We start from the raw sequence: 27,953 nt of genomic DNA, 5'->3' as shown, positions 1-27,953 counted from the left end.
GTCTAGCCCGGCTCGGCCTTAACGCATCATGGCGGCAAAACCCAGCGCCGGCCCCGAGGGGGAGAAACGGATCATGTGCGTGGGGCTGGTGTGTCTGGACATCATCAGTGTGGTGGAGGCCTATCCGGCCGAGGACTCCGATAGTAGGTACTTATGAGATGGGGCTCCCGGGGCTCCCGAGGCTCCCCTCTCAGGGCTCTACCGGGACTCGGACCGGGGCCTGACTGGGGCTCCCCCGTGTCGGCCCCCACCGCCTTGCAGGTGCTTATCACAGCGGTGGCAGCGGGGCGGGAACGCCTCCAACTCCTGCACGGTGCTGGCGCTGCTGGGAGCCCCCTGCTCCTTCATGGGCTCGCTGGCCCCCGGGCACGCCGCCGAGTAAGTGAGGTGCTGGACTGGGGGGGGCGGGGAATGGACTACCGGCGGGATCCTGGGGCCGCCCCCGCCCTGACGCTCTCGACGGTTTCACCGCATCTCTCCCGCCGGCAGCTTCGTCCTGGCCGACCTGCGGCGCTATGGGGTGGACGTGAGCCACGCGGTGCTGCAGCCTGATGGCTGTCTGCCCACCTCCGTCGTCATCGCCAGTGCCAGTCGGGGCACCCGCACCATCCTGCACGCCAGCGGGTGCGTGGTGTCCCTCACCTCGCTCTCTGTCCCTCAAGTTTCATTGTGGCGGATTTCCGGCGCCGGGGTGTGGATGTGACGCACGTGGCCTGGCAGCCCCGTGGGGACGTGCCCTGCGCCTGCTGCGTTATCAGTGCTGCCAGCGGCTCCCGGACCATTGTGCTCTATGACACGTAAGGGCATCAGCCCCGGACCCAATCGCCTGGTTGGCACCACTCGGCTGGGCTGCAGCTTAGGGCTGCAGCCTCCTCTATGCTTACAGCCCAGCCAAGCATCCAGAGCCAGCTCCTGCACCTCAGGGGTCTTACAGTGTTCAGCCCTGGCAGGGGGTCAGCTGGTCCCAGGCCAGTGCTGCCATCCAGGGGGTCCCACATGCCAAATTGGGTGATTCCCCATAATCCTGCACACACAATCGCTTCCAATCATCCCCGCAGCCTCAAATCACCCCCTGTGCCACAGCCGTGATTGGTGGTGACATCCCTTTGTGGCCACATGCTGCTGTGTGTTGGAAAGCTGACATGATCCTCGTTGATTCTCCTTGCACTGCACAGAGCAGCAATTCTCGACCGTGCTGGTGCCAGTGCGCACAGACTGATGGAAGGGTCTGTTGGGCATTGCCAACCCCTGCAGCTCCAGCCTGTCACCATGCTGCCCTTTGAGTCCATCTCAGGGTCTGGTTGTGCTATTAGTATTAATGATTCACCCAGGCAGTGCCAACCCCCCAGGGAACCTCTGCCCCGGGCGTCACCAAGCCCTCTGCAGCCCCTGGCACTGCCCTTTGCCCCCGGCTGGGTGCCAGGGGAAAGGGGGGTCCCCTCACCCTGCCTGACACCCCCGCCCCGCAGGAACTTGCCCGATGTGACAGCTCATGACTTCGAGCGGGTTGACCTCTCCCAGTACAAGTGGATCCACTGGGAGGTGAGCCCGGGGCTGGGGTGGGGACCAGAGGGCAGGGGGACCACAAGGCAGGGAGAATCCACGGACAGGCAGTGCCGGTGCCAGGCAGTGTGTGCCCACAGGCCCGGAATGCCGCAGAACAGGTGGCAATGATACGGCGAGTGGAACAGTACAACCAGTCGCGGCCCGCAGCGGAGAGAGTCCGAATCTCGGTGGAAGTGGAGAAGCCACGGCAGGAGCTGCTGCAGCTGATGGGCCTGGGGCACGTGGTGCGGGGCGTGCTTATCTCTCGGGGGCGGGACTCTGATTCTGGCTGGGGGCAGGGACAGCGACCACCACAGCTGGGCAGCAAACAGACCTCTGTCCGGCAGGAGGCAGGAATTGAAGGTGGGGGTGGGGCCAGGGAGAGATATTAGGGCTGGGGGCTGCGTTATCGCCCCTGGGGGCGAGGGGGAGGGGCATGGGGCGGGGCTACCTGCCGTGGGTGTCACCCGGGAGCAACGGGTAAGAGAACTGGGGTTCGGGTACAGAGGAATCGAAGCATTGAGGCTTCAAGTTGCTCGGGATACTGGGTGGAGTACAGGGCATGCAGCAATGGGGAGGTTCGGTTGGGTTAGCTGGGGGCACAGGGGTTGCATGGTTGGAGGGTGTGGGGATAAGGTGTAGATGGCATCTGGGGAGAACAACCAGGGTCCTGGGGGTGCAGTAATGTGCCAGGGTCTCAGTGAGTGCAGACAGAGTGCTGAGGTGCAGTTCAGCTATGGGGAGGGGCACAGTTGAGGTGCAGGGGGTGTAGTCACCATGTGAGGGTGTACTTGGGGTGGGGTACAGCAGTGGATGCTTTGAGGTGTGCAGGGGAGGGAGGATATTATGCCATCCCAGACCCTCTGCTGCAGGTATTCATCAGCAAGGACCTGGCCCAGCATTTGGGGTACCAGTCAGCCCCTGAGGCACTACAGGGGTTGCGCAGCCGTGTACAGCCAGGGTAAGATGAAGCAAAAGAGGGTGCAGGTGAGGGGGGCACAACCAAGCCCTGTACCCACTTCTCACATACTCCCAGGGCCTTGCTGATCTGTGCCTGGGCCGAGAAAGGGGCTGATGCTATGGGACCCAATGGAGAGCTGGTGCACTCAGATGCATTCCCCCCAGAGACTCTTGTGGACACACTGGGAGCCGGGGACACCTTCAATGCTGCCATGATCTTCGCACTTTCAGCAGGTAAGCATGGCCATGGCATGGCCCAGCACAGCCCAACATGGCCTGGCAGGACTGACAAGGTGCCCATTCTCCAGGAAAGAGCCTGCAGGATGCCCTCACCTTTGGCTGCCAGATCGCAGGCAGGAAATGTGGGATCCAGGGCTTTGACAGCATCGTCTGAGCTGGGCATCCCATGCCAAGAGACCACACACTACACCCTGCTGCACCCAACCCCCCCCCACTGCCTTGCTGCCAATAAAGCCCTGGACTGCTTCACTATTGCCTCCTGTGCCCAGCCCTTTATCCTGGACAGGAGCTGCATTGAACATGACCCAGGCAGGCACCAACAGCAGCTCTTGTATTTCTCTGTCCTGCCATGTTACAAGGGTCGCCACACAGTCCCAGCCCCACTGTCCTCTGCAGCCCTGCCCCAAGACAGTGGGGTGCAGGGAGCCCTCTCATTACCATGTGTCCCAAGTGGGGCAGGGAGCAGTCACAATACCGCACCCCATAGACACTACAGGGGCTGGCATAACTCTGCCTACAGCCCTTCACTGCCTGCCCCTCCCCAGAGTCCCCCTAAACTGGGGCTTCCTCCCTCTCAGGTGCTCCAGCCTCAGGGACTTCCTTTGCCTCCATGGCTTCAGTGTCAGGGCCTTCAGCTTTCTGGACTTCTTCCACCTCCATGGTTTCCACGTCAGAGGTTTCAACTTGTGGAGCTGCCTGGCCATGTCCTGGGCCACCAAACTCTGTGTGCTCCCCAGGGGTTTCTGTGTCCAGCCTGGGCGGAGCCCCCACCCCTGCTTGCAGCTCCCCAGGCTGCTGCAGGTGGGGCTGCTCTGGGGGTCTGTGGTCCCAGTGGGGCAAGAACAGCAGCTCAGGTGGGTCAAGCAGCCCATCCCTGCTCAGGTCCTGCCTCTCCAGGACTCTGTCCACCAGCACAGCCACCTGCCCAGACAGGATAGGAACGGGGTGAGCGTCCAGGTCAAGGGCTCTGTGGGATGCCAGAAGCCATCTGCATGAGACCTACCATATTGAGGTCTGGCCACCCCCCTTCCTGCTGTGCCAGCACTGTGCCCAGCAGCTGCAGCAGCTCCAGCCCATCCAGGTGTCCACTCCGGTCATGGTCATGCAGTACAAAGAGGAAGAGCAGGACTATGGGACACAGGGTGCCATGGGTCTGGGGCCATGTCCCTGCACCTATGAGACCCCCAGGCCCCTGTGATCTTACCCTGCTCCCGTGTCATGGTCTCCACATCCCACTCTGGTGGCAGCCCCAGGCTCCTCGCCACGTTCTGCAGCAGCCTGGGGGCAGCAGAGCTGGCAGTGGGCATACACTGCCTCTGCCCCAGGGCTGTTCTGCCCCAGAGCTACCCCCAGCATAACACCACAGTTACCTGGGTGATGCCTGTGCCCACTGCACCCACCCACTGCCCTCTATGATGCACAGCACTCAACCAAGGGTGCAGAGCCCAGTGCTGTGGGCCTCCCCAGGGGGCAGGAACTCACAGCTGCATTGGCAGCTCCCGGCTCAGTGGGTCAGGATAATGATCCAGTCTTATGCTCTCAGGGTCCTCAGGCCTGGCCAAGAGAGAAAGGGATGTCACTTGTGTTCCTGGGTCAGGAGGAGCAGGGAGGAGGCTGCCCACCCCAGCCTGGCCTGACATCCCCGCAGTGCCCCAAACAGCATTCCCTCCACCTGCAGCCAGCACAGCTCTCTGCGCAGCCTTGTGCCTTGTCTGGACCCATAAACCCTGTCCTTGACTGTGCATCCCCTGGGCCCACCTGTAGCTATGTGCCCCACCTACACATGCCCCCAGTCCTGCACCCATCCACCCCACTTGCACCCATGTACCTTCTCAGTACCTGTGCACCCTCTTCATGCCCAAGTGCCCATCTGTACCAGTGCCTTCCCATACCCATGCACCCCATCCACACCTGCACCATCTCACACCTGTGCAGTTCTCTTATACCTGTGCTGCCTCATACCTGTGCTGCCCAATATCTGAGCAGCCCCTAATAATCATGCATCCCCTTCGCATCTGTGCACCCCTTGATATCTCTGCCTCTTGACCATACCTGTGCTCTCCAACCTTGGGGGCAGTCTGTGCCACCGAGACCACCAGCAGCAGCAGCAGGGCCACCTGTAGGTTCCTCATCCTGCAGCCAGACAAGAGTAACAAAGTGGACACCCTTAGCTGAGGGAAGCTGAGCCTGGATATGGGGGTGTGGGGGTGTCAGAGAAGTGGGAACCTGGAGAGGAGCAGGGAGTGGGGAGGTCTGTACAATATGCTTCCACTGAGCCTCAGTCACGGCATCGTCCACCGGGCCTGGAGCCCTCCCGCCCCATTTGGCCTCTGCTCCCGGCCAGCCATATCCGCAGGCACAGTGTGTCCCCTCTGCCACCCGTCTGAGGCAGCTGCCCTGGGCTGTCCTGGGCTACCCTGGTCGCAAGCGCAGCCCCGGGGAGCTCCAGGAGCGGTCTGTGACTCCAGCGCGGCAGGGACACGCTGGCACTGCCGGGACGGCCGCGGGCACCGGAGGGAAGTGCCGTCGCTGCTCGCACTCTGTGCTCACACTCTTCATTGCTCACACTCTCATTGGTCATATTCTCATTGCTCATGCTCTGCAGTCACAACTCACAGGCACACAGGAGCCGGTGCACATGAGCACACCGTCCCGCCCTGCCGCACACACCATGCACCGTTTCATCCCGCTCCCGCAGCCCCTCTGCCTACTCACCCCGTCCCGCTCTCCTGTCGCGTCACCGCCCGATGCCACCAGCCGCGCCCCGGGCCACGTAGCTGACACCACCACGTAGTTGTCCCGCACCGGTACCGGCTGAGACCCGCCTCGCCCTGCCCCGCCCCGCCGAGTCCTCCCTGCCCAGCCCCACCCACGACATCCCGAAGCGTCTTCGGCCTCGCCCCGCCAGCAGTGCAAGGGTTAACCGGCACTCTGCGCCTGCCTCAAAGATGGCAGCGGGCACCACACACGCCCGCTCCAGGGTGGGGCCAAGGATGGGCGGTGCCGTACTGGGTGGGGCTACAGCGAGGCGAGGCCAATGCAGAAAGGTAACGTCACGCTGGGGCGGGGCCCTCCCGTGGGGGTGGGGGTTGGGGCGAGGCCGGTCCCTGTCGGCCCGGCGATGGCCGCGGAGGGGCTGCAGGTGCTGGTGCCGCCGCTCCCGCTGCTGCTGGCGGCCGCCGCCGCCGCCGCCCTCTTCGGCTACTACTGGGCACGGGTGCCACGAGTGAGCGCGGGCTGGGCCCGGGGGGAGTGGATTGGCCCCGCCTAGCGGCCCCGCTGACCGGCTTCCTCCCATGCCCTGCCCCGCAGCGGCCACTCCTCGCCGCCGGCCCGCGGCTCCGCGCCTTCTTGCAGCGGCACTGCCCCGCCGTGGGCGAGACCTTCCGCCCTACGCCCTGGTGTTTCGAGGGCCGCCTGCAGACCGTGCTGGGAGCCCTGCTCCAGGCCCGCCCGCCCGTCTCCTACCGCAGGTGAGCCCGCGGCACCGGCAGCGGCCCGGTTCCCACGCCGCCCCACCGACCCACCGCTCCGCCCTACAGCGAGGCTATCCCCACCCCTGACGGCGGACAACTCATCCTCGACTGGGCCGACAGCCACCGGCACCCGGATGCCCATGCCCGCCCCACCGTCCTGCTGCTGCCGGGTCTCACTGGCAGCAGCCAGACCGGTTACTTGCTCCGCCTTGTGCACCGGACCAGCTGCGCCGGCTACAGGTGAGCCCCGGGGACGGGCCGGCTGCAGGTCTGCCAACCACCTCACATATTCCTCTCCTCCAGGTCCGTCGTGCTCAACCACCGGGGCTGCCGGGGCGAGGAGCTGCTGGTGGGTCTGACCCCTAAACCCCCATCCCCAGTATCGTGCAGAGCTGGGCCAGCATGGCACGGTGGGTCACCACCCATCCTCAGCTCTACTGCCCTCTCAGACACCCCGGACATTCTGCGCCAGCAACACTGAAGACCTGGAGACAGCCATTGCCCATGTCAAGCGCCGGTACCCATGTGCCCCACTACTGGCTGTGGGCATCTCCCTGGGCGGGTATGGGCAGCGTCCATGCCGAGGATGAGCCAGGGTGGCAGCAGGGACAGACCAGAATGGCAGTATGGCTGTCCCTGACCAGACAGGATGTGGTGGCGGAACAGCTGCCCCTGACCAGAAATGGGTCAGGATGGTGGCATGGCTGCCCCTAACTGGCTGTGCCACAGGATGCAGGTGCTGAACTACCTGGGGCGGAAAGGGCAGGCAGCAGGGCTGGTGGCAGCCATGGCTCTGTCTCCAGTTTGGGACCCCAGCGTCTCGTCCACATCGCTGGAGCAGCCTCTCAATGCCCTGCTCTTCAACCAGCACCTTGCCCTCAGCCTCTGCCAGCTTGTCAGCAGGTGGGTGAGGGGCACAGTGGGGTCCACACACTCAGCAAGGGGGTGATGTCATTACCCAGCACTGACCCTAGACTTGGTGCAGGCACAGAGAGGCAATCGGGGACAAAGTGGACGTGGAGCACGTGCTAAAGGTAGGATCCAGGCCCCCACCCTCGCCCCACAGGCCAAGCTTCCCCTTACCCCTGCCCCTGTGCAGGCACGCACCATCCGAGAGTTTGATGAGCGCTACACTGCCCAGGCCTTTGGCTATCACTCCTGCCAGGAGTACTACGAGGCAGCCAGCCCCACACGCCAGCTGCAGCACATCCACGTGCCTGTGCTCTGCCTCAATGCCTCCGACGACCCCTTCTGCCCACTGCACTGTGAGTGGGGGTCCCTGGGGGCCAGCCTCACAGTAGGACTGTCACTAGCTAACCCTCTCTCACTGTGGTTGTCCAGCCATCCCTGTGGAGACTGCCTGGCACTTGTCCCATGTGGCACTGTTGGTCACAGCCCATGGGGGACACATTGGCTTCCTGGAGGGATTTTGGCCCCGTCCCGGTAGTTTCATGGAGCGACTCTTCTCCCAGTTCATCACTGCTGTCTTTGAGCATGGGGATGAAGTGCGGCAGCTGGAAGGGGAGGGGGATGGCATCAGGGAGGTGGTTGCAGAGCAGGGTACTACCTGACCTCCTAATAAACTTGCACAGCTGCAGCGATGTGTCCATGGGCTGGACAGGGAGGGCATAACAGAGGCCTAGTGGAGATTCCCAAGCCAGGAGCAGCTTCAGAGCCGGCATCACTCCTCGCCAACACAGACTGGACAGCACCGCCTTTGCTCTCCAGTTTTAATGGCAGCAGGGAGACAGAGGGCTGTAGGACCACCTCCTTGGGGCCAGCCCCGTACCACAATGCAGCCAATACAGTCCTGCCTGGCCAGGGCCCCTCGTCTGCTCCCCGAGCACCAGCGGGGACAGCAGGGCTGGGGCTGGTCCCTTATCTGCTTCACAGTCTGCTTAGGGTGGGCCAAGGTATAGCAGAGGCTGGCCAGCCTCAGGGGAGTCTTAGTGCTGAGGGGAGGCTGTGACCTACAGGAACCCTGGGAAGGCAAGCTGGAGCAGCAGGATGGTGGCCACAATGAGCCCAGCACAGAGCAGCAGCAGCAGCCAGACAGGGAGGGAGCCTGTGGAAGAAACAGGGGTGAGCATGAGTGCTGCAGCCCCTGGGCCCCCCATGTATGCTGGAGGATAAGCAGAGGCTCCACTCTAGTCTGTGGAGAAGCTGTGGGTACCCCAGCACCCACAGCAGCCCCCGAGGACCTACGTCGGCTGGGTAGCAGGTGCAGCTTGCAGCGGCTGTCCACAGCGACACTGAGCAGGGCAGCCTCGTTCCCTGCCAGCAGCTCCCGCCCACGCTGGCTCTCGGGGACAAAAGCCACATCTGTCACCACAATGCCATGTGCCTCCTTCACATAGTACAGCCTCTGCAGAGTGGGAAAGGAGAGGGTTGGCCCAAGGCAGCCTGGCCACAGGAGGATACTGGGGCTGCCACCTCGCCCTCCCTGCTCAACCTGGCTGCCCCACAGCTTACCTGCAGTGAGAAGGCAATGTGGATGGCAACAGATCCTGTCACTGTGCCCAGCCCCAGGAAGGTACCCGAGTCACTGCAGGGGAAGGACAGTCAGTGGGGCTAGTGCAGCCCCCAGTCCCAAGACTGAGTGGCCCCTGGGTACCTGATGGAGAGGCAGGAGATGACCTCACTGCCGCAGGGTCGGGTCAGCAGAGGCAGGAAGCTCTTCCCATCCCATTTGGTCAGATAGCAGGGTGGGGGGCGGCGTTCTCGCTTGTGGGGCACCTGCACCGTGTAGAGCCGCAGCAGTCCAGCATTGTCTTCCACGGTCCCAAACCTGCCCCAGGGAGAGAACACGGTGAATCAATCCCTACCACCAGCACAACTCCTTTACCCAGGTTTGTGAGGGTGGCCATCTGGTGCTGTGAGGGGAAGCGTGCCAGCACTGCAAGGAAGACTCACCAGTGGCCAGCACCCTCCCCTTCCAAACTCACCTCTCCCACACACAGACCAAAAGCCAGACCCAACCCCACTAAAGCAAACAGCAGAGTGGCTTCTTCCCCTAGCCCAGGGGACTGGGAGTAAGCTTGGTGTAAAGCAGCAGCTCTGTGGGAATGTTCCCTTCCCAGGCTCCTGCCCTCACCGGCAGGCTTGGTAGCGGTAAGCCTTGTCAGGTATGCCAGGCAGGTTCTCATTCCAGTGTAGCCCTGTCACCAGCTGGTCCTGCTGCCACACACAGCACTGGAAGTCCCGTCCTGCTGTCACCACCTGCACAGAGAGGCCACAGGCAGCTGGGGATAATTCTCCCCATGGAATCATCTGACACCCTGACACTCACCTTGTTGTCAGGGCCCAGCGCGATATCTTCAATCTCCCCATCATGGGCTTTGAACTCCAGTGTTTTCTTCATGCTGGGGAACTGTAAGGGAACAGCAGGAGTCAGAGCTGTGCCCCACAGCCTAAAGCCCCAAGGCAGCACCCAGGGTCACTCAAGGAAGGTGTCACGAAGACACAGCATTACATAACTGCAGGTGCTGCCAAACTGGCACTGCTGTGGCTTGGCTTTCCCTGCCAGATGCATGGCACCAGCATGGTGCCTTAGCTCCTCCTGTACTTACCTCCCAGAGGCGAAGGAAGCCATCGGCACCACCGGTGACAAGCAGAGAGCAGTCAGCGTTGAAGCGGACAGCCTTCTGCAGGGCATCAGGGCTGAAATCTGTCCGGACACTGTGCAGACTCTCCACCATCACCTCACTTGTCTGACTCTGTGTGTCACCCTGCCCCACTGGGCTGGGACCCTTCCGCTTCCGTGGCCCCTTCTCCCCACTGCCTGCGGTGGGGCAGACAAATTGGAGCCCTGATACGCCTCCCTGCCACCAGGCAGGCTGAGACCAGTGGGGTGCTAGGATACTGCACCATCTCCAGACCACCTCACAGACCACCCAGCTCCTCATACCCTGCCCCACAGCACCGAGGGCAAGTGCTATCAGGCCCCAGGGAGAGCAGGACCTCACCATTCTGGCCGCCTGAGCTGCTCTTGGCTTCGGGTGGCTGCAGGCTGAAGCGGAGGATGTGGCAGCTGGCATCCTGCCCTGCGGCAATGATGTCGTCGTGGGCCAATGCCATGGTCATGGTGGCTCGAGTCTCGGTGTCATGAGAGTGGAGTAGGGAGGCACTGAGCTGCCCCCCGATCTGCTCCAGCTGCAGAAAGTGCTGCAGGACAAGAGCGAGTCTCAGTCATCGGCTCTGCTATAGGGACTCGTCCCGGGACCACCTGCTCCAGCCACCACTCCATGTCCTACCCGGGGCCACCCTCGACCGCTGCCTCCTCCACCCGACTCCCGCCCTCGGTCTGGGTCCCTCTTTCCCTCCGAGGCCCCCGTACCCCCAGCTCCCCGTCGCGCCACGGCGCCCGGCCCTGTAGCTTCCGGGCCTCCTCACTCCCCCTCCACCCACCCGCGGGACCCCCGACCCAGCCGCACCACGCCATTGCGGATGCCTGTCTTGGCGGCGCCGCCGCCGCCGGCAGTGATGGCTAGCGGCCGCCGCGGGTGGAGGCGGACGGTGTACAACGGGAACGGCGCCCGGTACAGCTCAGCCGGCCGCCGGGGCGCCATGGCTGCCCCGCACACGTCAGCGCATCGCCGCGCCCCGGCGGCATCGCAACCTCGGCGTCAGCGCCGGCTCGTCACCGGACCGCGCCGCCCCGCCTCCTGTCACCCCGACCCCCGCCCCTCGGCGCTCTGGGCCCCGCCGCCACACACGTAGCGCCGTCGCCGCAGGCAGCATTTCTGCGGCCCGAGGGAGGCCTGCAGTGGAGCCCGCGGTGCGCTGCACAGGCCCCGCTCAGCCCCACTGCCCCCAGCTGCAGAGCCGCACGGGGCGAGGCAGGGGAGCAAAGGGCTGCCGTGGAACCCCCAGACTGTCATCTCCCAGCCCTGATCCCCTTGGCTGCCTGACTGCTCTTCCCCCATGCCAGCCTTAACTTGGCTTTGTTCCTTCCACGCCGGCTTCCGGCTCCCTGGGGGTTCTCACTCAGATGCCTGGCGGCAGATGCAGGTGCCAGAGTGCCCGTAGCACTGGGTGTGCTGAGACTGGGCCCCGGGAAAGAGGGGGCTGGGGTGGGGATGAACCAGCCCTCCAGGGACCCTGGTGCAGCCCTCAGACTATCCTCAGCTGATCTTTCAGAGAGGCAGTGAGGAAGCTGCAAGGTGAAGTCCGTGCCCAACTGAAAGATACTTCAGGGCTTTAGGAGGACTAGACAAAGCATCAGGAGCACAAGTAATTTTCTCATCTAGTTGCAAGGTGTGATGAAGGAAGAAACAGGAAGAGTCAGCAGATCAATGCCTGGGTCCCAGACAGGTGTCTCCATCAGGACTTTGGGTTCTTTAACCACGGGCTGATTTACAGGACACCAGACCTGCTGGCAACAGATGGGATACACCTGCAGCAAAGGGGGAGAAGGATCTAGCTAGCAGGGAGCTAGCAGGACTCTTTGAAAGAGTATTAAACTACATTGAAAGGCAATAGGGCACAAACCCAGGCTTGCTAGAAATAAACCTGAGAGCAGCACACCAGTGTTTGAAGGATGGTGTGCTAGGGAGACCTGTCAGCCTGCAATATCAGTGGAGGCAGGGAATGGAGACCTATGTGGCAGCAAAGATTCTAGACTAGTGATGAAATTAGCAACCACAGGAACACCTGGGAACATCACAGATCACAGACTGGAAGGGACCTCATTTAGTCCAACCCCCCCTGCCAGAGCAGGATCACCTATACCAGATCACACAGGAATGCACCCAGGTGGGTTTTGAGTATCTCCAGAGAGGGAGATCCACAATCCAGATAGCAATTAGGACTCCTCCCTACAAAAATGTGGCAAGAACTTTAGACCATCTGAAGTGCATCTATCCCAATGCACACAGCATGGCAAACAGGAAGACCTGAGAACTGTAGTATATCAGAAAAACTGTGGTATAGAGGCCATCACAGAATTGGGGTGGGACAGCTCCCACAACTGGAGTGCCCCAATCAATGGCTACAAATTCTTCAGAGCAGATAGGCAAGGAAAAGGAGACAATTGCATGACCCTGTATGTCAGGGAGTGTTTTGATTGCATTGAGGTTCACAGAGCTGAGTGTTTGTGAGTAGGAATCAGGAAGAAGGCCAACAGGGCAGATATCCTGGTGGAAGCCTGTCACAGACCACCCAACCATGATGAAGAGACAGATAAAATTCTTTAGGCATCTGGCAGAAGGGTCACGATCACTAGCCTTTGTTCTTGTGGGGGACTTCATCTTCCCTGATATCTGCTGGAAATACAATACAGCAGAGAGGAAGCAGTCCTGGAAGCTCCTAGGGTGTGCAAAGGACAACTTCCTGACGCTGGCGAGGAAGCTAGGGAAGACACCCTGCTGGGCCTGCTGTTTGTGAACAGAGAAGGACTGGTGGGGGATGTAATGACTGGGGGCCATCTTGGACATAGTGATCATGAAATGACAGTTCTCAATTGTTGGAGAAGTAAAGAAGGGGGAATGGCCTCAAATTGCACCAGGTGAGGTGTAGGTTGGATATCAGGGAAAATTTCTTTACTGAAATGGTGGTCAGGCATTGGAATAGGCTGCCACAGAGGTGGTGAAGTCACTGTCCCTGGAGGTGTTAAAAAATAAATGTGTAAACGAGGCACTTTGGGACATGGTTTAATGGCCACAATAGTGTTAGGTCAAAGTCTGGACTCGACCTTAGAGGTCTTTTCCAACTGAAACAATTCTATGATTCTATGACCTCCTCTTAGCCTGTGCTGGCTACCAGTGGGTGCGGAATCCACCCAGAGGGTGGGCCCTTCGGTTCAGGTAGCTGCCCACCACCAGTGCCACACCAGCACTGGGCTTCCATCCCACAGGCAGGGCCTCAGGCTCATGTGCCAGGATTGTGTCAGGGTGTGATGCCATGTGGGTGCCGTGAACAGAGCATGACCTCTGCCCATGGTGCCTCTGTGCCCATGGCACCCTGCCCACATTTTGGTGGCTCCTGTGGCACTGAGGCCAGGCTGTGGGATGAGCTGGGCTGCTGCAGGCAGCCGTGAGCCTGGGGAGGTTCTGTCTGGAACAGCCTGTACCTCCTGCTCATCCCCTGTGCCAAGGAGGTGGACACCTGCCCAGACCAGGCTGTTGGCTGAGCCATACTGGGAGGCGCCAGGGATCCAGCAGTGCTCCCTGTGGCCCCCAGACCCACCAGTGCTTCACAGGGCCGAAGGGCAGGCAGGAGTGTGGGCAGGGGCTGCCCGGTGGGGCCCAGCATGGCTGAGAGCACAGAGGAACGCGCTTGTGAGGGGTACGGAGCAAGGCCAGCCCCCACGCACAGCTGCTCTCCTGCCTCCTCTGGCTCCCGGGGCAGGAGGGGTGCCTGAGCCTGCCACGAGCCAACCAGTGCTGCCAGGGAGTGAGCACCCCAGGGACCAACCCAGCAGCAGGACAGGTAAGGTGTCAGATGAGTGCCAGGTGTGGTGGCAGCAAGGAACCCCAGCAATGCCACTCCTCACCACAGACGGCACAGGGGGCCACAGGGAGATGCCATGGTGTGGGGGTGCATGCCAGGCAGTGCCAGCCCACCCTGCTCAGTGGGTTGTGGGCAGGGCTGAGACTGGTGGGGTACAGGCAGGGTATAGGGGCTGCCCCATGGCATGCAGCCCTGGGGGAACAGACACCCCATGGGCTTAGATCCTAGATTCACCTGGCTCCCCAGGGACGGATGGTATCATGGAGGATGGGTGCTGTCCCCATCCTCGTTGGGGGTGATGGTGACTGCCCCACTCTAAGCTGCAGAGTGCCACGAGTCCCAGACCAGGTCAGCCCCTCCTGTTTCTGCAGGGTGCCCCATGCCTCCAGAACACAGTCTGGGAGTGGAGCTGGGTGCAGGCACTCCGTCTGGCTTTCTTGTCTTTACAGGCAGCCCTGTCCCTGTGGCCCCAGGCACCAAGCTCTCTGAGCTGGGCCACCAGCTACATTGCCCACTTAGCCATATGTTGGGCCTTGGGCCCCTGGCAGCTGCACCCTCCTGTCCACTTTATGGACACTCGCTTCCGCATCTCAGAAGGTGAAACCCTGGGCTCATCTGCCTCGGGGTCCAGCTCCCTAGCACCGGTTCATGGGGTCCCCCTGCATAACAACACTCTGACATCCCCCATTATCCTCAGTGCATGCCAGCAGCCAGCCTGCAGGATCCCCCAGTACATGCTGCAGCTGGTCCCTAGAGTCTCCTTCCACGATGGCACCTTAGGACCCCTCATTACCCCAGTACACACCAGCGGGCAGCTCCTGGGGTCCCCACAGTGCACACCAGCACCATCCCTCTCTCTCCTGGGGACCTCAGCATGCTCCATCCCTGCCATCAGCCTGTGCCCAGGGTCTCCAACATACTCCACGTACCCTAGCAGCCAGTCCCTGGCGTTCCCCCACCCCCAAGCAGCAGCAGGACAAGGGTCCCCCCACAGCCATGACCCCTCTCCCTCTCTTGCAGAAGCAGCTGATGCACTCCCATCTCTGTGATGGCTCGTGGATCCTGACCTCCCCGTGGCTGTGCAGCTACCAGCAGCCATAGGCACACAGGCCTGGGGGAGAGCAGGCTGTCAGCAGCGCATGTCCCTCCCTGAGCCCTGCCATGCCCATGGCCACAGGACCCCTACATGTGCCCTCTCCCCGCACTATGGGGAGGATGTGCTCTAGGGTGGCAGTTTGGGGCATCAGCCAGGACAGAGTGAAGCGGTGCTCATGGGATCCATGCCCCAATCCTATGCAGGAGTCTGAAAGCTTTGTGGGCACAGGGTGGGCAGTGGGATGCCCAGGCTCCCTGCCTAGTCCTGCCTGCAGCCACAGTGGGTCAGGACCCCAGAGACACTTGGCAGTGAGAACTGCCATCACAAGGCTGATGCTGTGTTCCCTGCCTTAACTGGAAATGGGGGTGCCCAACACTGCCTATGGGGCTGGGGTACACCTGGCCCCACCCACAGCAATAAACCCACAGCCAGAACCTGCCTCCTGCCTTGCCTCACCAGTGCTGTGGGATACAAACCCCATGGGACCCTCACTATGGTCAATTTCCCCATGGAACCTTCACGTTGGGCTCCACCCAGGACTCTCACCCTGGGCACTGCCCCAGCTCAGCTATGCTCAGAGGGTAGGGAGATGGGGACCCTGCACCCCCAGTTAATACTGAGCAGCCACACTTCCCCCCACCCCCACCAAGCTGTGTGAAACTGGCTCCCCTGGCTGGGCCCCCTTTGCCCACCCTGTGCCATGGGAAAGGGGCCAAGGCCAAGGCTGTGGCCATAAATCTGCCTTGTTTGCCAAGGTTCCTGCTCCCAGGGGACATCAGGGCCCCACACTGCTTGAGAGACAGGAGTCCATGTCCCCACAGGCTCCATGTGATGGTGGGGACGTGGTTGGTCCTGAAGCTTCTCCAACAACTGTGATCCAGAACCATTTATTGCGGGGACAACAGAGAGATGGGTGATGGGGGTCTGGGGAGGTGTGGGGCAGTCCCCAGATTGGGAGCGGTGCCATAAGGCACATGGCCAGGCTGGAGACACTGGGCAGCAACCCAGCCTAGGGCAGGGACAAGGCACCGCTCCAACACCCGCCCCAATACCTGTGGTCCCAAAGCCCCCTGGCCAGAGGACAGAGTCCAGCACAACCCCTGTTGTGGGCAGCTGGAAGGCTGGGAGCTTGGCTGCTCATAGGGGTGCAGCCCAGTCAGCCCCCTCCATTGAAGGACCCAGCCCCTCTATAATTCAGTGCTCCCCAGTCCTGTCCTACAAACCTACAAGGGTCTGTGCCCCCTGGCTTCAGGGGGAGCTGGGGAAGGGTGCAGGGGGTGGCCTGGACCCCCATGCCTGGGCAGAGCTCAGAACTGGGGGGCTCAGAAGGAGGTCTCCTGCAGGGAATACTCGGGGGCTCCACCCATAGAGATGTATCCCTGCCCTTCACCCTCCTGTTCTCGCTGCCCAGAGCCAGGGGGCACCAAGCCATTGGCCATCCCATTGCTCTTCATCACAGTGTCTGTATGGTCGCTGTCCTGTGGAGAAAGAGCAGTGGCAGCAGGAGCATGGGGAGGGTGGCACAGACCCCATGCCGCTCCCCAGCTGGGGTCTGGGCCCCTCACCTGGTCAGGGAAAGCCACTCCACAGCACAGTTTCTGCCGGTACTTGGGGGGCAGGCAGCACAGCAGGCGTGGCAGCACCGGGTAGATGGTGCGGGGGTCCACAGCTGCTGCTGGCGTGGGGCCTGGGCAGGCAGAGCAGAGGGTGAGCAGGGTGGCTGGGGGTCCGACTGCCAGCCCCCCCAGCTCCTGCACTCACCAGTGAGCAGGCTGACCAGAAGCCCCACCAGGATGACAGTAGTGGAGTTGTGGGCACTGTACCACATGTAGGACAAGTTGTAGAACTTCTGCAGCCCCGTGGGGCTGGGGGAGAGGAGCATGAGAAGGGAGAAGTGGTAAGGGGGGGCACAGAGCAGCACCCCTGCATCCCTCATCCCACAGCACTCTGGTGCCAAGTTCTGAGCCATGCTCACCTCTGGGAGGCCAGCATGGGGGTCAGCAGCGTGGTGGCAAGGGTAGTGGTGAGATTGTCGGCGGTGGGAAGTAGAGTGCTGTTGGGTGGGGAGGGCTCCCCGGCTGCCCCCATGCTCTGCAGCAGGCTGCCAATGCCCACCCAGAAGGCCATGGCCAGGCCTGCCAGCAACCCCACGACAGCACCCTGTACCAGGGGAGAGGGAGGTTGCTGAGCCCTACCTAGGCTTGAGGAACCCAGGCCCCTTGGAACTGCTCCACCCCCTGCCTGCCCACAGGGTCCATGCCCTCAGCCAGGCAGGGGGATACTTACCGTGGAGTTGGCACAGGGGAAGAATATGCCCAGGCAAAAGAGCCCCAGGAGCGGGCCCCCCACCATGCCAAAGATGCTGATGGCTGCCTGCAGAGACACAGGCCTCAGAGCTGGCCACTCCCCCTGGCACTGACAACACAGCAGCTGGGTGCCAGAGCTAGGGGTGGCCATGCCCCAACGCCTACCTGCAGCACAGGACCCAGCATGGAGGACACATAGGCCATCCCCAGGCAAAGCAATCCATAACCAAGAGCTGGGGAGAGGAGCAGGGAGTCATGGTGGTGCTGGGCATCCCCCATCACCAGTGCTAGCCCCCACCACAGTGCCCTTGCTCACCCAACAGCTTGGAGAGCAGCGTGGCCCGTGACTCCGACAGCCCAGGGCAGCAGGGCGAGACCAGGTCCTCCATTGTCACCGTGGCCAGCGAGTTGAAAGCAGAGGAAATGGTGCTGGGGACGAGAAGGAGCAGAAGGGCGCTCATCCAGGACTCCCCCAACCCTACCAGCCCCAGGGCCACCTGCTCACCTGAGAGCACCACTGAAGAGGCAGGCAACAAAGAGCCCAGGAAGCCCAGGCAGGTCCCGCAGCACGTCCATCACGAAGTACAGCACCAGCTAGGGCAGGGGGGTCACCACCCATGGGACCAGGAGCCCAGGGTAAAGGTGGTTCAGCCCCACGGGCTGTGGGAGGTGTTGGGGGAGCCCAGTCACTCACCTGGTCAGAGGATTTGGGGCGCTGGGCAGGTGCCAATGGGTGCTCCCGGTCGTAGACGAACATGACAAGGCCGGTGAGGCAGCTGAGACACAGCACGATCTGCTGGCAGGGGAAGACAGCGTAGCAGGAGCTGTAGGCACCAGGTAAAGTGTCAGAGAGGTGGGGGGGCAGCAAGGGGGCCCATCCCAGCCAGGGGACCCCCAGCCCTGTCCCCACTCACAGCTTGGCTTCCCACTCGCTGCGGGCACTGAGGTACCGCTGCACCTGTGCCTGGTTCACCCCGTAGAGCGACAGCATCATGAAGACCCCTCCCATCGACAGGGTCCAGAAGGTGTGACGCTCGAAGGGGTCAGGGTCCAGGCTGCAGAGAGGTGCCGGCAGAGGAGGAGGGGTGTGACAGTGCTAGGTCCTCACTGGCACCCCGCTCTCCACAGCACAGGAAAAGGTAGAGCAGGAATAAACCCCGACATGCAGTGCTGGTGTCCCTCTCCCCCAGCCCAGGCCCTTCCCAGCTGCCTCATGTGTCCCCACAGTGTGACATGGGATGCCCTGCCCTGGGTGAGTGAAGGTATCTTGGCATGGGCCACTCACTCGATGCCAGAGATCCTGCCCTCCTCCTCAGCCAGGTGCCAGATGCGGGCCATGCCACCCACTCGTCGGGCACCCACCACAATAACAGCCAGCTGCCCTGCAAACATCACCAGCGTCTGGAAAACGTCTGTCCAGATGACAGCCTTCAGCCCACCCTGTGGAGGCACAGCACCCGTCACCACAGCCCAGAGATGGGTGCACTGGGCATCCCACAGCCAGACAGCCGCAGACAGGGACTCACCAGGGTGGTGTACAGCGTGCAGACAAGCCCAATGGTCAGCACCGCGCTCCAGAGGTCAAAGCCTGTCACTGGAAGTGGCAGAAGCATTAATAAGCAGGGGGTGGGCGGCCCCACCTCCCCCAGGATGGGGGTTACAGCATTTGCCCCCTGCTCTCATTCCCTTACCTGCATTGAGGGCCAGTGCGGGTGCATAGAGCACCACTCCCATGTAGATGACCTGAGGAGAGTGCAACACTGCAGCTGTGCCTGGTCCCTCATCCCTCTCCTCCCCCCCAGTCCTCCTGCCCCACTCACCATCTGGAAGATGAAGGTGACAGTGCCAAAGACCCGCACCGTCTTGTTGAAGCGCAGCTCCAAGTACTGTGGGGCAGAGGGGTCAGGGCAGTCCTGCCTGGACACAGGGTCCCGAGCAGGGGGTCATCCCCTGTGTGCCCCCTATGGCAGCAGGCAGGACCCCGCTCACCTCATAGGTGCTGGTGATGTGCAGGCGGTAAAAGATAGGGATAAAGATGTGGGCTGGGATGAGCAGCCCCAGGAAGTAAGAGCAGCCGAGGAACCAGTACTCGGTACCGAAGCGATAGATCTCAGCTGGCACACCCAGGATAGCCACAGCTGACTGAAAGGTGGCCAGCAGGGAGAGAGCAACGGGTAGGAAGCTCATGTTGCGGTTGGCCAGCAAGAACTCCTGCACTGTGCGCTGCCGGTTCCCGCTCAGCGCGTAGAAGAGCCCGATGGCCGACGACAGCACCAGCAGCAGCGCAAAGATGCTGTAGTCGATCACCGTGAACTCCATGGTGAGTGCCTCCTCTCGCTGATGCCCCACCGGAGCTGCTCCTGCCCGGCCACCTGCTTTGGATCCACCCCGCTGGGCTCACGGGCACGCCGTCCCACCGCAGCCACCCCAACAGCGGGTCTTGGCCGTCATCTCCCCAGCACTGGGAGCTGCAGGAGGAAAGAAAAGTGTCACGGCTACGCTGGGAGCTGCATCACACAGTGCAGGGACCTTCGCTCTCTCCTCAGCCGCAAGGATTTGGAATGGGCGGGGCGCCAGGCAGGACGAGGGACGTCCCCTTAACCCCTCTCCTCCTTCTGCCAAGGCAATCGGGCGCCTCTGTCAAAGAGCACCGAGGCCATGGTTGCGAAAACAGTCCCACCCTGGATCGTAGCAGCACCGGCCCCGCCGGCCACACGCAACACAGCCAAGCCCGGCAGAACCGGCCCGGCGTGGCCAAACCCAACAAAACTGCCCTCGGTGCGGAGCAGCTCTGCTGAGCCCGGCAGCATCGCTCCTTGTGCCGTAGCCAAAGACAACCGCCCCAGCCTGCGCAGCCTCGCCAAGGCCGTCAGAGTCGCCCCCGGTGCCAAAGCCCAGCCAAGATCAGCACAACCGCCCCGGCGCCAGGCAGCCGCCCTGGGGGCGGCACAGCCCAGCCCAGGCAGCGCCAGAACGGCTGCCCCCACAGCAGCCGACGCCGGGCAGCCCCTGGCCCTGCAGGACCCACAGACGAGGCCGAGCAGGGCAGAGGGACGAGCAGTGGAGCGCAGTCTGTGCCAGTGAGCAGGTGCAGGAGAAACTCTGGCACCCCAGCCCAGCTGAGCAGGGTTGGACAGGGTGACCCTCACGACTCACATCCCACACAGCCAGGGGTGAACAGATGGACACACACATGAGTACTGACAGCCTCAGATGCTTTAGGAAGCAGCCAGATGGAGCAGACACCTGAGCTGCTGCTGGCCCTGGCACCTCCATGTCCTGCTCACAGGCTCGTCCTCAGGAGCAGTAAGGGTTGACAAAAGTATTGCAGGGCACATGGAGGACAAAACAGGCCTGCTGGTAGTGGGGGACTGGTGCTGTGCCCACCATGATCCCTAGAGGAATGTCTGCCTGGGGCATACTTGGGGGGATTAGGCTGGAACCCCTGCACCCAGCACAGCTCACCCAGGCCTGCCTGCTGTGGGAGTAAAGGGATTCAGGGCAGCTGTGCTGGCACCATGCCCTCTGGCAGTGCTGGCTGAGCATGAAGGAGGTGAGAGGGCAGCACCTCCTGCCTCACCTGCCACCATCCCACTAGACGGCACAGCTCCCAGCCAGGATCCAAGGTCACTCCACCACATTCCACCATCAAGACTAAACCCGGGGCAGGCAGTGCTGTGGTCCCTGACAGCTGCCTCACCAGCACTGCAGCCCAAGGCCTGGCAGCCCCGGGTGTTCCCAGCCCAAGGCTGCCCTGTACCCGCTGTCCCTGAGGCCTTGCTGCATCGAGCCTTAGTGTCCCCTGGTGTCCCTGGCCCAAGGCTCCATTCCTGTCTGTCAGTGCCCCCCCTGAGGCTCTGTTGATCCTGCTCTTGAGGTCCCCATGTCCCCAGCCCCAGCCCCAGCTCCCCCAGCCCCAGCGTGCCCCGTGTCGTCTCTCCCCTGACTTGCTCTTCCCAGTGACCGCCGCTCTGTCCCTCCGGCTGCCCGCAGCCCGCGTCCCGGTCCCTGATTTCTCAGGATTCCCGGTGCCCCCAGTCTGAGGCCGGGAACCCTTATCCCCCTCGACTCCGCTGTCCTAAATGACTCTGTACCCTGGCGTGGCTCCCCGGCGCTTCGGTGCCGCCAGCGTGGACCGGCGACAAGGTGAGGCGGGCCACAAGATGAGCCCCGGCACGGCCTTGGCGTGTGTTCCGAGCCCGGAGAGACCGCTCCCGGGCTGGGCCGGGCGGTGACCTTGAGAACCCTCCGGCAACCCTGGTGTGACACTCACCAGCGGCGGCGACCGGCGCAACGGAGCTCAGCCCCCACGTGCCGCCGTGACAGCGGCAGGCGCGCCCTGATCGTGTATGATGAGGCCACGCTGCCCTCACCGCCACTTCCGTCCGGCCCCGGCGCGCCCTGATGGCGTCAGCAGGGAGCCACATAGGGTCAGCGGCGCCGCCGCGGCTGCGGTTGGCTGCCTTGGCCGGGTTACCGTGCCCTGACGCCCCTGGCTGCGGCCGCTCGCTTGGTCCCGAAGTCGCTTGGCTTGGCCTAGCCTGGCCTGGCTTAGCTTGGCTTGTCCAGGCCCGGCCCGGCTCGGCCCCGTCTTGCGTTCTCCCAGGGCTTTCCGTCGTCTCCCGGCGCATTCGCCGGTGAGCGGCACAGCCGTGTCCTGCCCACGCCCCAGGCGGTACCAGCCAGTGTCGGCGCCCGCGGGGTTTCGGAAATGCCCCAGACTGGTCCGGTCTCCAGAAGAAAGCCACCGCACTCCCGCTAGGGGGCGGCCTCGCACCGGGCGTGTCCGGCGGACCAGGGCGGTCCCGGAGGAGCTCCGGGGCGGGGCCGGGGCTCGGCCAGGGACATGGCCGTGTTCCTGATGCTCTTGCTGCTGCCCTGGTCCGCTGGTGGGGCGGCGGTGAGCGGCGGGGATCGGGACCGGGACCGGGGAGGGCCCGTCCCGGGGGAATCCGGGGTTTGGGGATGCCGGAGCTCGAGGGGTGCCGGCCGGGGAGTGTCCGAGATGAGGACGTCCGGGGTCGGAGACGAGGGGGGTCCTGGAGTGTCCCCAGGGTCAGTGAATGTCCGATCAGGGGAGATCGGAGGGCGCCCAACATGGCGGCTCCAGAAGGTACCCGGGTCGGGGGTGCCGAGGAGTCGAGGAGTTCCCGGGCCGGGGATGTCCGGGGTCGTGGATGCCGGGACCTGGTCTAGGGGTGCAGAGGGTCGGGGAGTGGCTGTCTCCGGGGCTCGAGACGGAGGGTGCCCGGATTGGTGGTACCGGTGAGTCGAGGGTGTGCCCGGCAAGAAGGTGTGTGCGGTCAGGGGTGGACCATGTCGATGGACACCGAGGGGGGTTGCAGACATCAGCGAGTGCCCGTGCGGAGGACCCTGGGCAGCAGGGTAGGGGGAGTGGAGGGGTCGGTGGGGAGCCTGGCTTAGAGGTGCTTGGATTGGGGGACGCCGGATGTCAGGCGGTTTGAGGGGTACCTGTGCTGGTGCTATCAGGGCCCCACTGAACGCCCCTGTGACAGGTGTGCAGGCACTGCCCAGGACCATTGCAGAATGGCTCTGTCGTGGCCCAATACTGCGCATCCCAGGCTGGCACCAAGAGTGAGGGACGCTGCTGCTGGGAACAGGGGACCCATCCAGAGCGACTGTTGGGGTATGGGACAGGAGGAATGTATGAGGGGGTGCATAGGGGTAAGCAGAGGGTGTTTGGGGCCACATTATGGGGTAGCTTGGGCTGGGGGGTTGCCTGGTGCAGGGGTGTGACAGACTGGGTGTTGTGGGAACACAGTGGATCAGGGGAATGCGGGGGTGGAAGTTCTGCAGGGCAGGGGGTGCATGGGGCAAGCAAGGTGGGAGTGTGGGGGGTGCCAGGCACACTGCCATCCCTCCTCTGACTGCACTGCCCCCCTCCAAGGCTGGACCTGAGCAACTGCTCCCTAAGCAGTCTCCCACCAGGGCTGGATGAGGCTACCACCACCGTTGTCCTGTGAGTGTGTCTCCTCCTTCTCCCTGCAATGGATGGGGCCCTGGGCAGGGAGAGGGGTCTGGTGTGACATCCCCATCTTGATGGGTCCCCGGGCCAGCACAGTCCTGCCTTGCTGGTCTCCATGCCTGCTGTTCCCTTGTGCCACCAGCACCCTACTGTGTCCCATGGCACTCTATAAGCCAGGGGACGCTGGCCACTCTCCGTCCTGTTTTGAGTGGTGGTGGCAGTTAGGAGGAGTCCCCAGTAATTGGAAAAAAGGCAACATTACCCTCATTCCTAAAACAGGGGGATTTGGGGGACCCTGGGAACTGCTGGCCAGGCAGCCTCACCTCTGTGCTTAGTCACAGCATGGAGCAGACCCTCCAGGAAGGTCTGCCAAGGCATATGGATGGCAGGGGAATGTTGCAGGACAGCTAACATGGCTTCACCAAGGGCAAGTCCTGCCTGACCAACCTTCTATGATGGAGAGACCATGCTGGTAAATAAAGGAAAAGCAACTTGATGTCACCTATGTTGACTTCTGTAAGGCTTTTGACACAGTCTCATATAACATCATTATCTAAACTGGAGGGAAATGGGTTTGGTGGAAGGAACTGGCTGGATGCCCACGTCCGGAGAGTTATAGTTAACGAACAGCTCAGTGTCCAAATGGATGTCAGTGCCCAATGGAATATCCTGAAGTTCAACAGGGCCATGTGCAATGTCCTGCACCTGGGTCAGGGCAATCCCCACTATTAGTTGAGGCTGGGAGATGAAGGGATGGAGAGCAGCCCTGCAGAGAAAATCCATGTGCCTGGTGTGTGTTTGCAGGGACCTGACAAAGAACCCACTGACACTCCTCCCCAACAGCTCCTTCTTGGGCTTCACCCAACTGCAGACCCTGTGAGTACCTGGGGGCAGAGGGCACGGGCCTGCTGGAGTACTGGGAGCTGAACTGTCTGCTCCCCAGAGTGGTGCCACTGGCACTGAAGTGCCCGGGTGGGAACAGCGCCTGGGAGGAGGTGACGACGAATGGGAGTAGTCGGTTCTGCCAGGGTCAGAGGAACCACTGCAACAGTTCTAAGGAGCTTGGTATGGCAAGTGGCAGGAAGGCCATGTCTGGGGCTGGCAGGTGGGGGGGTCCTGGCATGGCCCCATGACCCATGCTGTTCCACTCTACCAGCCTGGCTGTGCCCCGAGGATGCTGCCTGTGCCCCAGATGGCCCTGGCCTTGTCCAGTGTCTCTGCAAGAGCCCATTCCATGGCTACAAGTGCCTGCGTGAGGTCAGCGCCCATGAGATGGGGCTGGAGCAGTGTGGGCTGCATGGGGTGGGGGTGGGCAGCGGGGGACAGCTCTGCTCACTGCTGCTTTCTCGCAGGGGACGTTCCCTATGCTGCTCTTCTGTGGGATCCTGGGAGCTGTCACCCTGTCCTTGTCACTCCTGCTGTGGGGCACCCAGAGACGGAAAGCCAAGAAGCCCTAAGCAGGGAAGTGGGTCTGCACCAGTGCCACTGCTAAGGGTGGCAGGGGCTGTGGGTCCTGGGGGGCTCTGTGCCTGGGTGCCTGGCTCACTGTTTTGGGGTTTAGAGTGAATAAAGGCCGCATTATCCTCACTGTGTGTCTGCTGGACTCCCTCCCAAAGCTGTGCATAACCCCACAACCGCGGGGCCTGGGGTGCCACCTTCCCGTAACTGCCTTGGGAGGGAAAGAACCTCACCTCCAGTATGTGCTGGAGGCTGCGGCGGAAACTGCGGAGGGGGCTGAGCGGGACCGGGAGCGCTGGGCGCGGTCGAGAACACGTAGAGCTCAACCTTGGACACCTTGCTGCGGCCGCTAGAGCCGCTGGTAGGTGGGGCCTCGGGACGGGGGCGGAGCCATGCAGATAAGACACCGCGCAGCATGACGGGAGCTCACCCGCCTGCCACACAGCCGAGAGCGGTTCTGGCGGCAGCGGGACAGCAGGGTGTCGGAACGGGGATACTGGGACGAGGCGTGGTGGGTTGGATGGATGGATGGATGGAGTGTCCATGGGATGTGCAGGTGCCGTGTCTTTGATATGTGTCCGGCGGCGTGCGGTGGCGTCGTGCGGAATGCTGAGCATACTTACCTGGCAGGGGAGACACCATGATCAGGCAGGTGGTTTTCCCAGGGCGAGGCTCATCCTTTGCACTCCGGGTGTGCTGACCCCTGCGATTTCCCCAAATGCGGGAAACTCGACTGCATAATTTGTGGTAGTGGGGGACTGCGTTCGCGCTCTCCCCTGGTATTGGGTTTACAAAAACAGACAAATGCTCGTTCAGTGCAGAAGAGAGTCCCCTAGGTTCCCCCACGGCAGCGTTCCAGCCTCACGCGTCTCTCCGGCGTCCGCACCGCGCGACGCCCAGCGAGCTTCGCACCGACATCTCCTCACCCTCCTCCTCCTTCTGCAGTTCCCCTGCCGCCCCTGGGCAACAGACCTCTGCCGCAAGAGCTGTCAAATGGCGACGCTCGGCTCCGGCTCGCACTCCCAACCGACGGGGACCATGCCCATTTGCTGCGGCCTCGCCCAGGGCCGCTGCAGACCACTCGCTCTGCCGCGAGGGAACCTGCCTTGTTCCATCGCTTACCGCTTCGCTCCCATACCTTCTAAACCGACACCGAACCCCCTGGCTGCCTGCGCTCAGCGCTGCGCCCCCCGAACGGCCTCTGCTTCTGCTGCCCCGCAAAGCCCCACAGCGACATCTTGGGATCGGGACGAAGTCCCTTTCCGCGCCTCGCTTACCTACCCTGCGGCTGCCAGCGCCACTCTGAGCCCCAATTGCAGTACCATCACCCAGCTACCTACAGCAGCCCATTAGACATCCTCTGTTTTTTGCACCGCGACACCAGGGGAGAGCGCGAACGCAGTCCCCCACTACCACAAATTATGCAGTCGAGTTTCCCGCATTTGGGGAAATCGCAGGGGTCAGCACACCCGGAGTGCAAAGGATGAGCCTCGCCCTGGGAAAACCACCTGCCTGATCATGGTGTCTCCCCTGCCAGGTAAGTATGCTCAGCATTCCGCACGACGCCACCGCACGACGCCGCACACACACTCAACACACGGACACCCCACACCACGCGGACACCCCCGTACCTTCTACCACGCCTCATCCCGACACCCCCGTTCCGCCGACACCCTGCCCCGCCGCCAGAGCCGCCTTCGGCTGCTCCTCCCCGGTTCTGTGGCGGGCCGGTGAGCTCCCGTCATGCCGTGCGATGTCTTATCTGCATGGCCCCGCCCCAGGTACTAGAGCCAGCCATGCCGGTCCGTGTCTGCTCTGCCGACATCGTCGCGGCCTCCTTGGCCCTTTCCCAACAATTCCCGCTCTGCCCCGCACTTTGCAGCTCTGTCCCTGCTGTGTACCCGACGGCTCCACCATCTCTTCACCCCATTAGTTGGTGATATCGTCAAGAGGCGTCAGCCTGGGGACCTCCTCCATCCTGATCCTGTTCTGACTGTAAACAAAGCTTTCCTGCTGTTGGATAGCATTGGCCACTGTCAGCCATGGCCCAGCTCTGGCCTCTCATCTTCTGTCCCTGCACGTTCTCTGCAATTCCATGTCTCTCGCAACACCAAGTCTGGCCCTGAAGTCAGTGCCACCTCCTCTTCCTCCTGTGTACCACGCAGAGCGAAATGTCCAGAGCAAGCTAGCCCTGCTGCTTGGCTGGGGATACCCTGGGACTGCCTGCCAAGCACCAGTTCCTATGGAGCTCAGGTAACATTATCCCAATACTGAGTTCTTTAACCTGTGTGCATAAACCAGCTGACACACAGAGTCGAGACACTTGGGTTATTCCAGTTCTGTGCAGTAAAGGGTGCTGGGTGGTGACTCCACAAAGCTATCACACCAGCTGAATTTGAAGCAGAGATCTGTACAACAAAATACATTCGGTATGGCCAAAATCAAAACTTACTACCTAGAGACCAGCAGACATAGCTTGATTCTTACTTCATCTTCAAGGTGCTGATGCCACGACATTTGGTTATGTCATGTTATGGTAAGGAAATCCTGTAAGAATCCAGCAGTGAGTTTTAGAAGGCAGGCATTTTTGTTTCAAAATTGTGCAAGTTTGGGTGAGAATCGTGTCTCACATCTTGCACACTGGCAGGACAGAGTAGGCACTTTTTGTTTCTTAAACTTATGCATGTATGTTGGACTTCCCAGAATGGTCATCCTTATCCATCTAATTTTCTGGAACTTATCACCATATTTACATACCTATTAGACATGTGTGGTGCAACTCTGTGGTGGTCTCTGAGGGGCCTGTGGTGTTTGAGGTGCTTGTGGTGGTATTCAAAGGGTCTAACATGTCCTTCAGTTGAACTTTAATATGAAGTTTGCACAATTTGCAGGACTTTCCTAACTGTTTTTTCAGCCCTGAGGATGGCCTGATTTGGGCCAGTTTAGTCTTCCTTATTAAAGAAGCAGGGTTCCTACCTATTGTGTGTGATGAGAACATCTGGGTCTTGTCCTTGGAAATTCTGTTTGCACAGTTGTTCTTTGTTAGCAAGTCTTCATTTATACTGAGCTGTATTTACTTTATCAGTACAACCACTTCTAAAATCACTGCACGTGGCTTGGCTTGGTCAGGGCTTCTCTAGGGAGGCTGTACTGAATAGAGCCATTTATACTAAACAGAGCCTTTGTTGGTAGCTTAACTTTTAGGTGCTTGTTCTTGCACATATCCTTTTAGGAATGTAGTTGCCAAAAACACGGAGCTCGGTAACAAATAATAGGAGACTTCTAGAGCTCAGCAAGAGATAACAGGCTGTTTGGAGCATTGTTTATGGGGTGGATGGTCCATATCTAGTGGCAAAAGCAAAAGGATTGTGGCCTTGAGCAAGTCAGAACCCATTTACACTTTGGCAGTCAACTGATGAGAGAGCATGCACAGGGAC

At 61.6% G+C, this 27,953-nt stretch overlaps 5 protein-coding genes and 2 non-coding genes across 8 annotated transcripts; 4 read left to right on the top strand and 3 right to left on the bottom strand.

Moving 5' to 3' along the window:
* Positions 1-28: 28 nt before the first annotated feature.
* KHK (ketohexokinase) lies at positions 29-2,899 on the top strand. The gene is made up of 8 exons (XM_054383646.1): positions 29-147; positions 262-378; positions 663-797; positions 1,470-1,542; positions 1,644-1,790; positions 2,418-2,506; positions 2,582-2,739; positions 2,814-2,899. Exons 1-8 carry the CDS (start codon positions 29-31, stop codon positions 2,897-2,899), a joined length of 924 nt encoding a protein of 307 aa, XP_054239621.1.
* A 2,967-nt stretch (positions 2,900-5,866) lies between these two features.
* Positions 5,867-7,792, top strand: ABHD1 (abhydrolase domain containing 1). Its single transcript, XM_054383368.1, has 9 exons — positions 5,867-5,976; positions 6,051-6,218; positions 6,288-6,461; positions 6,525-6,570; positions 6,671-6,783; positions 6,951-7,124; positions 7,207-7,255; positions 7,321-7,486; positions 7,563-7,792. Exons 1-9 carry the CDS (start codon positions 5,867-5,869, stop codon positions 7,790-7,792), a joined length of 1,230 nt encoding a protein of 409 aa, XP_054239343.1.
* A 288-nt stretch (positions 7,793-8,080) lies between these two features.
* PREB (prolactin regulatory element binding) lies at positions 8,081-10,789 on the bottom strand. Of its 2 annotated transcripts, XM_054383504.1 has the most exons (9): positions 10,655-10,789; positions 10,187-10,385; positions 9,791-10,002; positions 9,511-9,591; positions 9,316-9,440; positions 8,836-9,009; positions 8,694-8,766; positions 8,427-8,586; positions 8,081-8,286 (listed from the first exon to the last, which is right to left on the bottom strand). In XM_054383504.1, the coding sequence occupies exons 1-9, from the start codon at positions 10,787-10,789 to the stop codon at positions 8,192-8,194; spliced, it is 1,254 nt and encodes a 417-aa protein (XP_054239479.1). In that variant the 3' UTR covers positions 8,081-8,191. The 2 variants fall into 2 exon arrangements, with proteins under 2 accessions (XP_054239479.1, XP_054239481.1); XM_054383506.1 differs by lacking the exon at positions 8,836-9,009.
* A 4,863-nt stretch (positions 10,790-15,652) lies between these two features.
* SLC5A6 (solute carrier family 5 member 6) lies at positions 15,653-19,397 on the bottom strand. The gene is made up of 15 exons (XM_054383344.1): positions 19,062-19,397; positions 18,893-18,958; positions 18,764-18,815; positions 18,599-18,666; positions 18,358-18,512; positions 17,987-18,127; positions 17,767-17,896; positions 17,578-17,666; positions 17,389-17,501; positions 17,238-17,305; positions 17,053-17,139; positions 16,742-16,926; positions 16,516-16,631; positions 16,332-16,441; positions 15,653-16,244 (listed from the first exon to the last, which is right to left on the bottom strand). Exons 1-15 carry the CDS (start codon positions 19,389-19,391, stop codon positions 16,089-16,091), a joined length of 1,866 nt encoding a protein of 621 aa, XP_054239319.1. The 5' UTR covers positions 19,392-19,397; the 3' UTR covers positions 15,653-16,088.
* Positions 19,398-21,918: 2,521 nt separating this feature from the next.
* Positions 21,919-24,606, top strand: ATRAID (all-trans retinoic acid induced differentiation factor). The gene is made up of 7 exons (XM_054383367.1): positions 21,919-21,972; positions 22,589-22,719; positions 22,981-23,052; positions 23,863-23,934; positions 24,002-24,123; positions 24,215-24,315; positions 24,411-24,606. Exons 1-7 carry the CDS (start codon positions 21,919-21,921, stop codon positions 24,513-24,515), a joined length of 657 nt encoding a protein of 218 aa, XP_054239342.1. The 3' UTR covers positions 24,516-24,606.
* Positions 24,607-25,131: 525 nt separating this feature from the next.
* Positions 25,132-25,295, top strand: LOC128969182 (U1 spliceosomal RNA). Its single transcript, XR_008489148.1, has one exon. It is a non-coding gene; the product is annotated as a U1 spliceosomal RNA (small nuclear RNA).
* Positions 25,296-25,897: 602 nt separating this feature from the next.
* On the bottom strand, positions 25,898-26,061 carry LOC128969181 (U1 spliceosomal RNA). The gene has a single exon (XR_008489147.1). It is a non-coding gene; the product is annotated as a U1 spliceosomal RNA (small nuclear RNA).
* Between the last annotated feature and the right edge of the window lie 1,892 nt (positions 26,062-27,953).

This window comes from Indicator indicator, chromosome 9, assembly GCF_027791375.1.
Source record: "Indicator indicator isolate 239-I01 chromosome 9, UM_Iind_1.1, whole genome shotgun sequence".
Classification (NCBI taxonomy): domain Eukaryota; kingdom Metazoa; phylum Chordata; class Aves; order Piciformes; family Indicatoridae; genus Indicator; species Indicator indicator.
The sequence above is the reverse complement of the archived record's forward strand: the minus strand, read 5'-3'. Positions and strand labels throughout refer to the sequence as shown.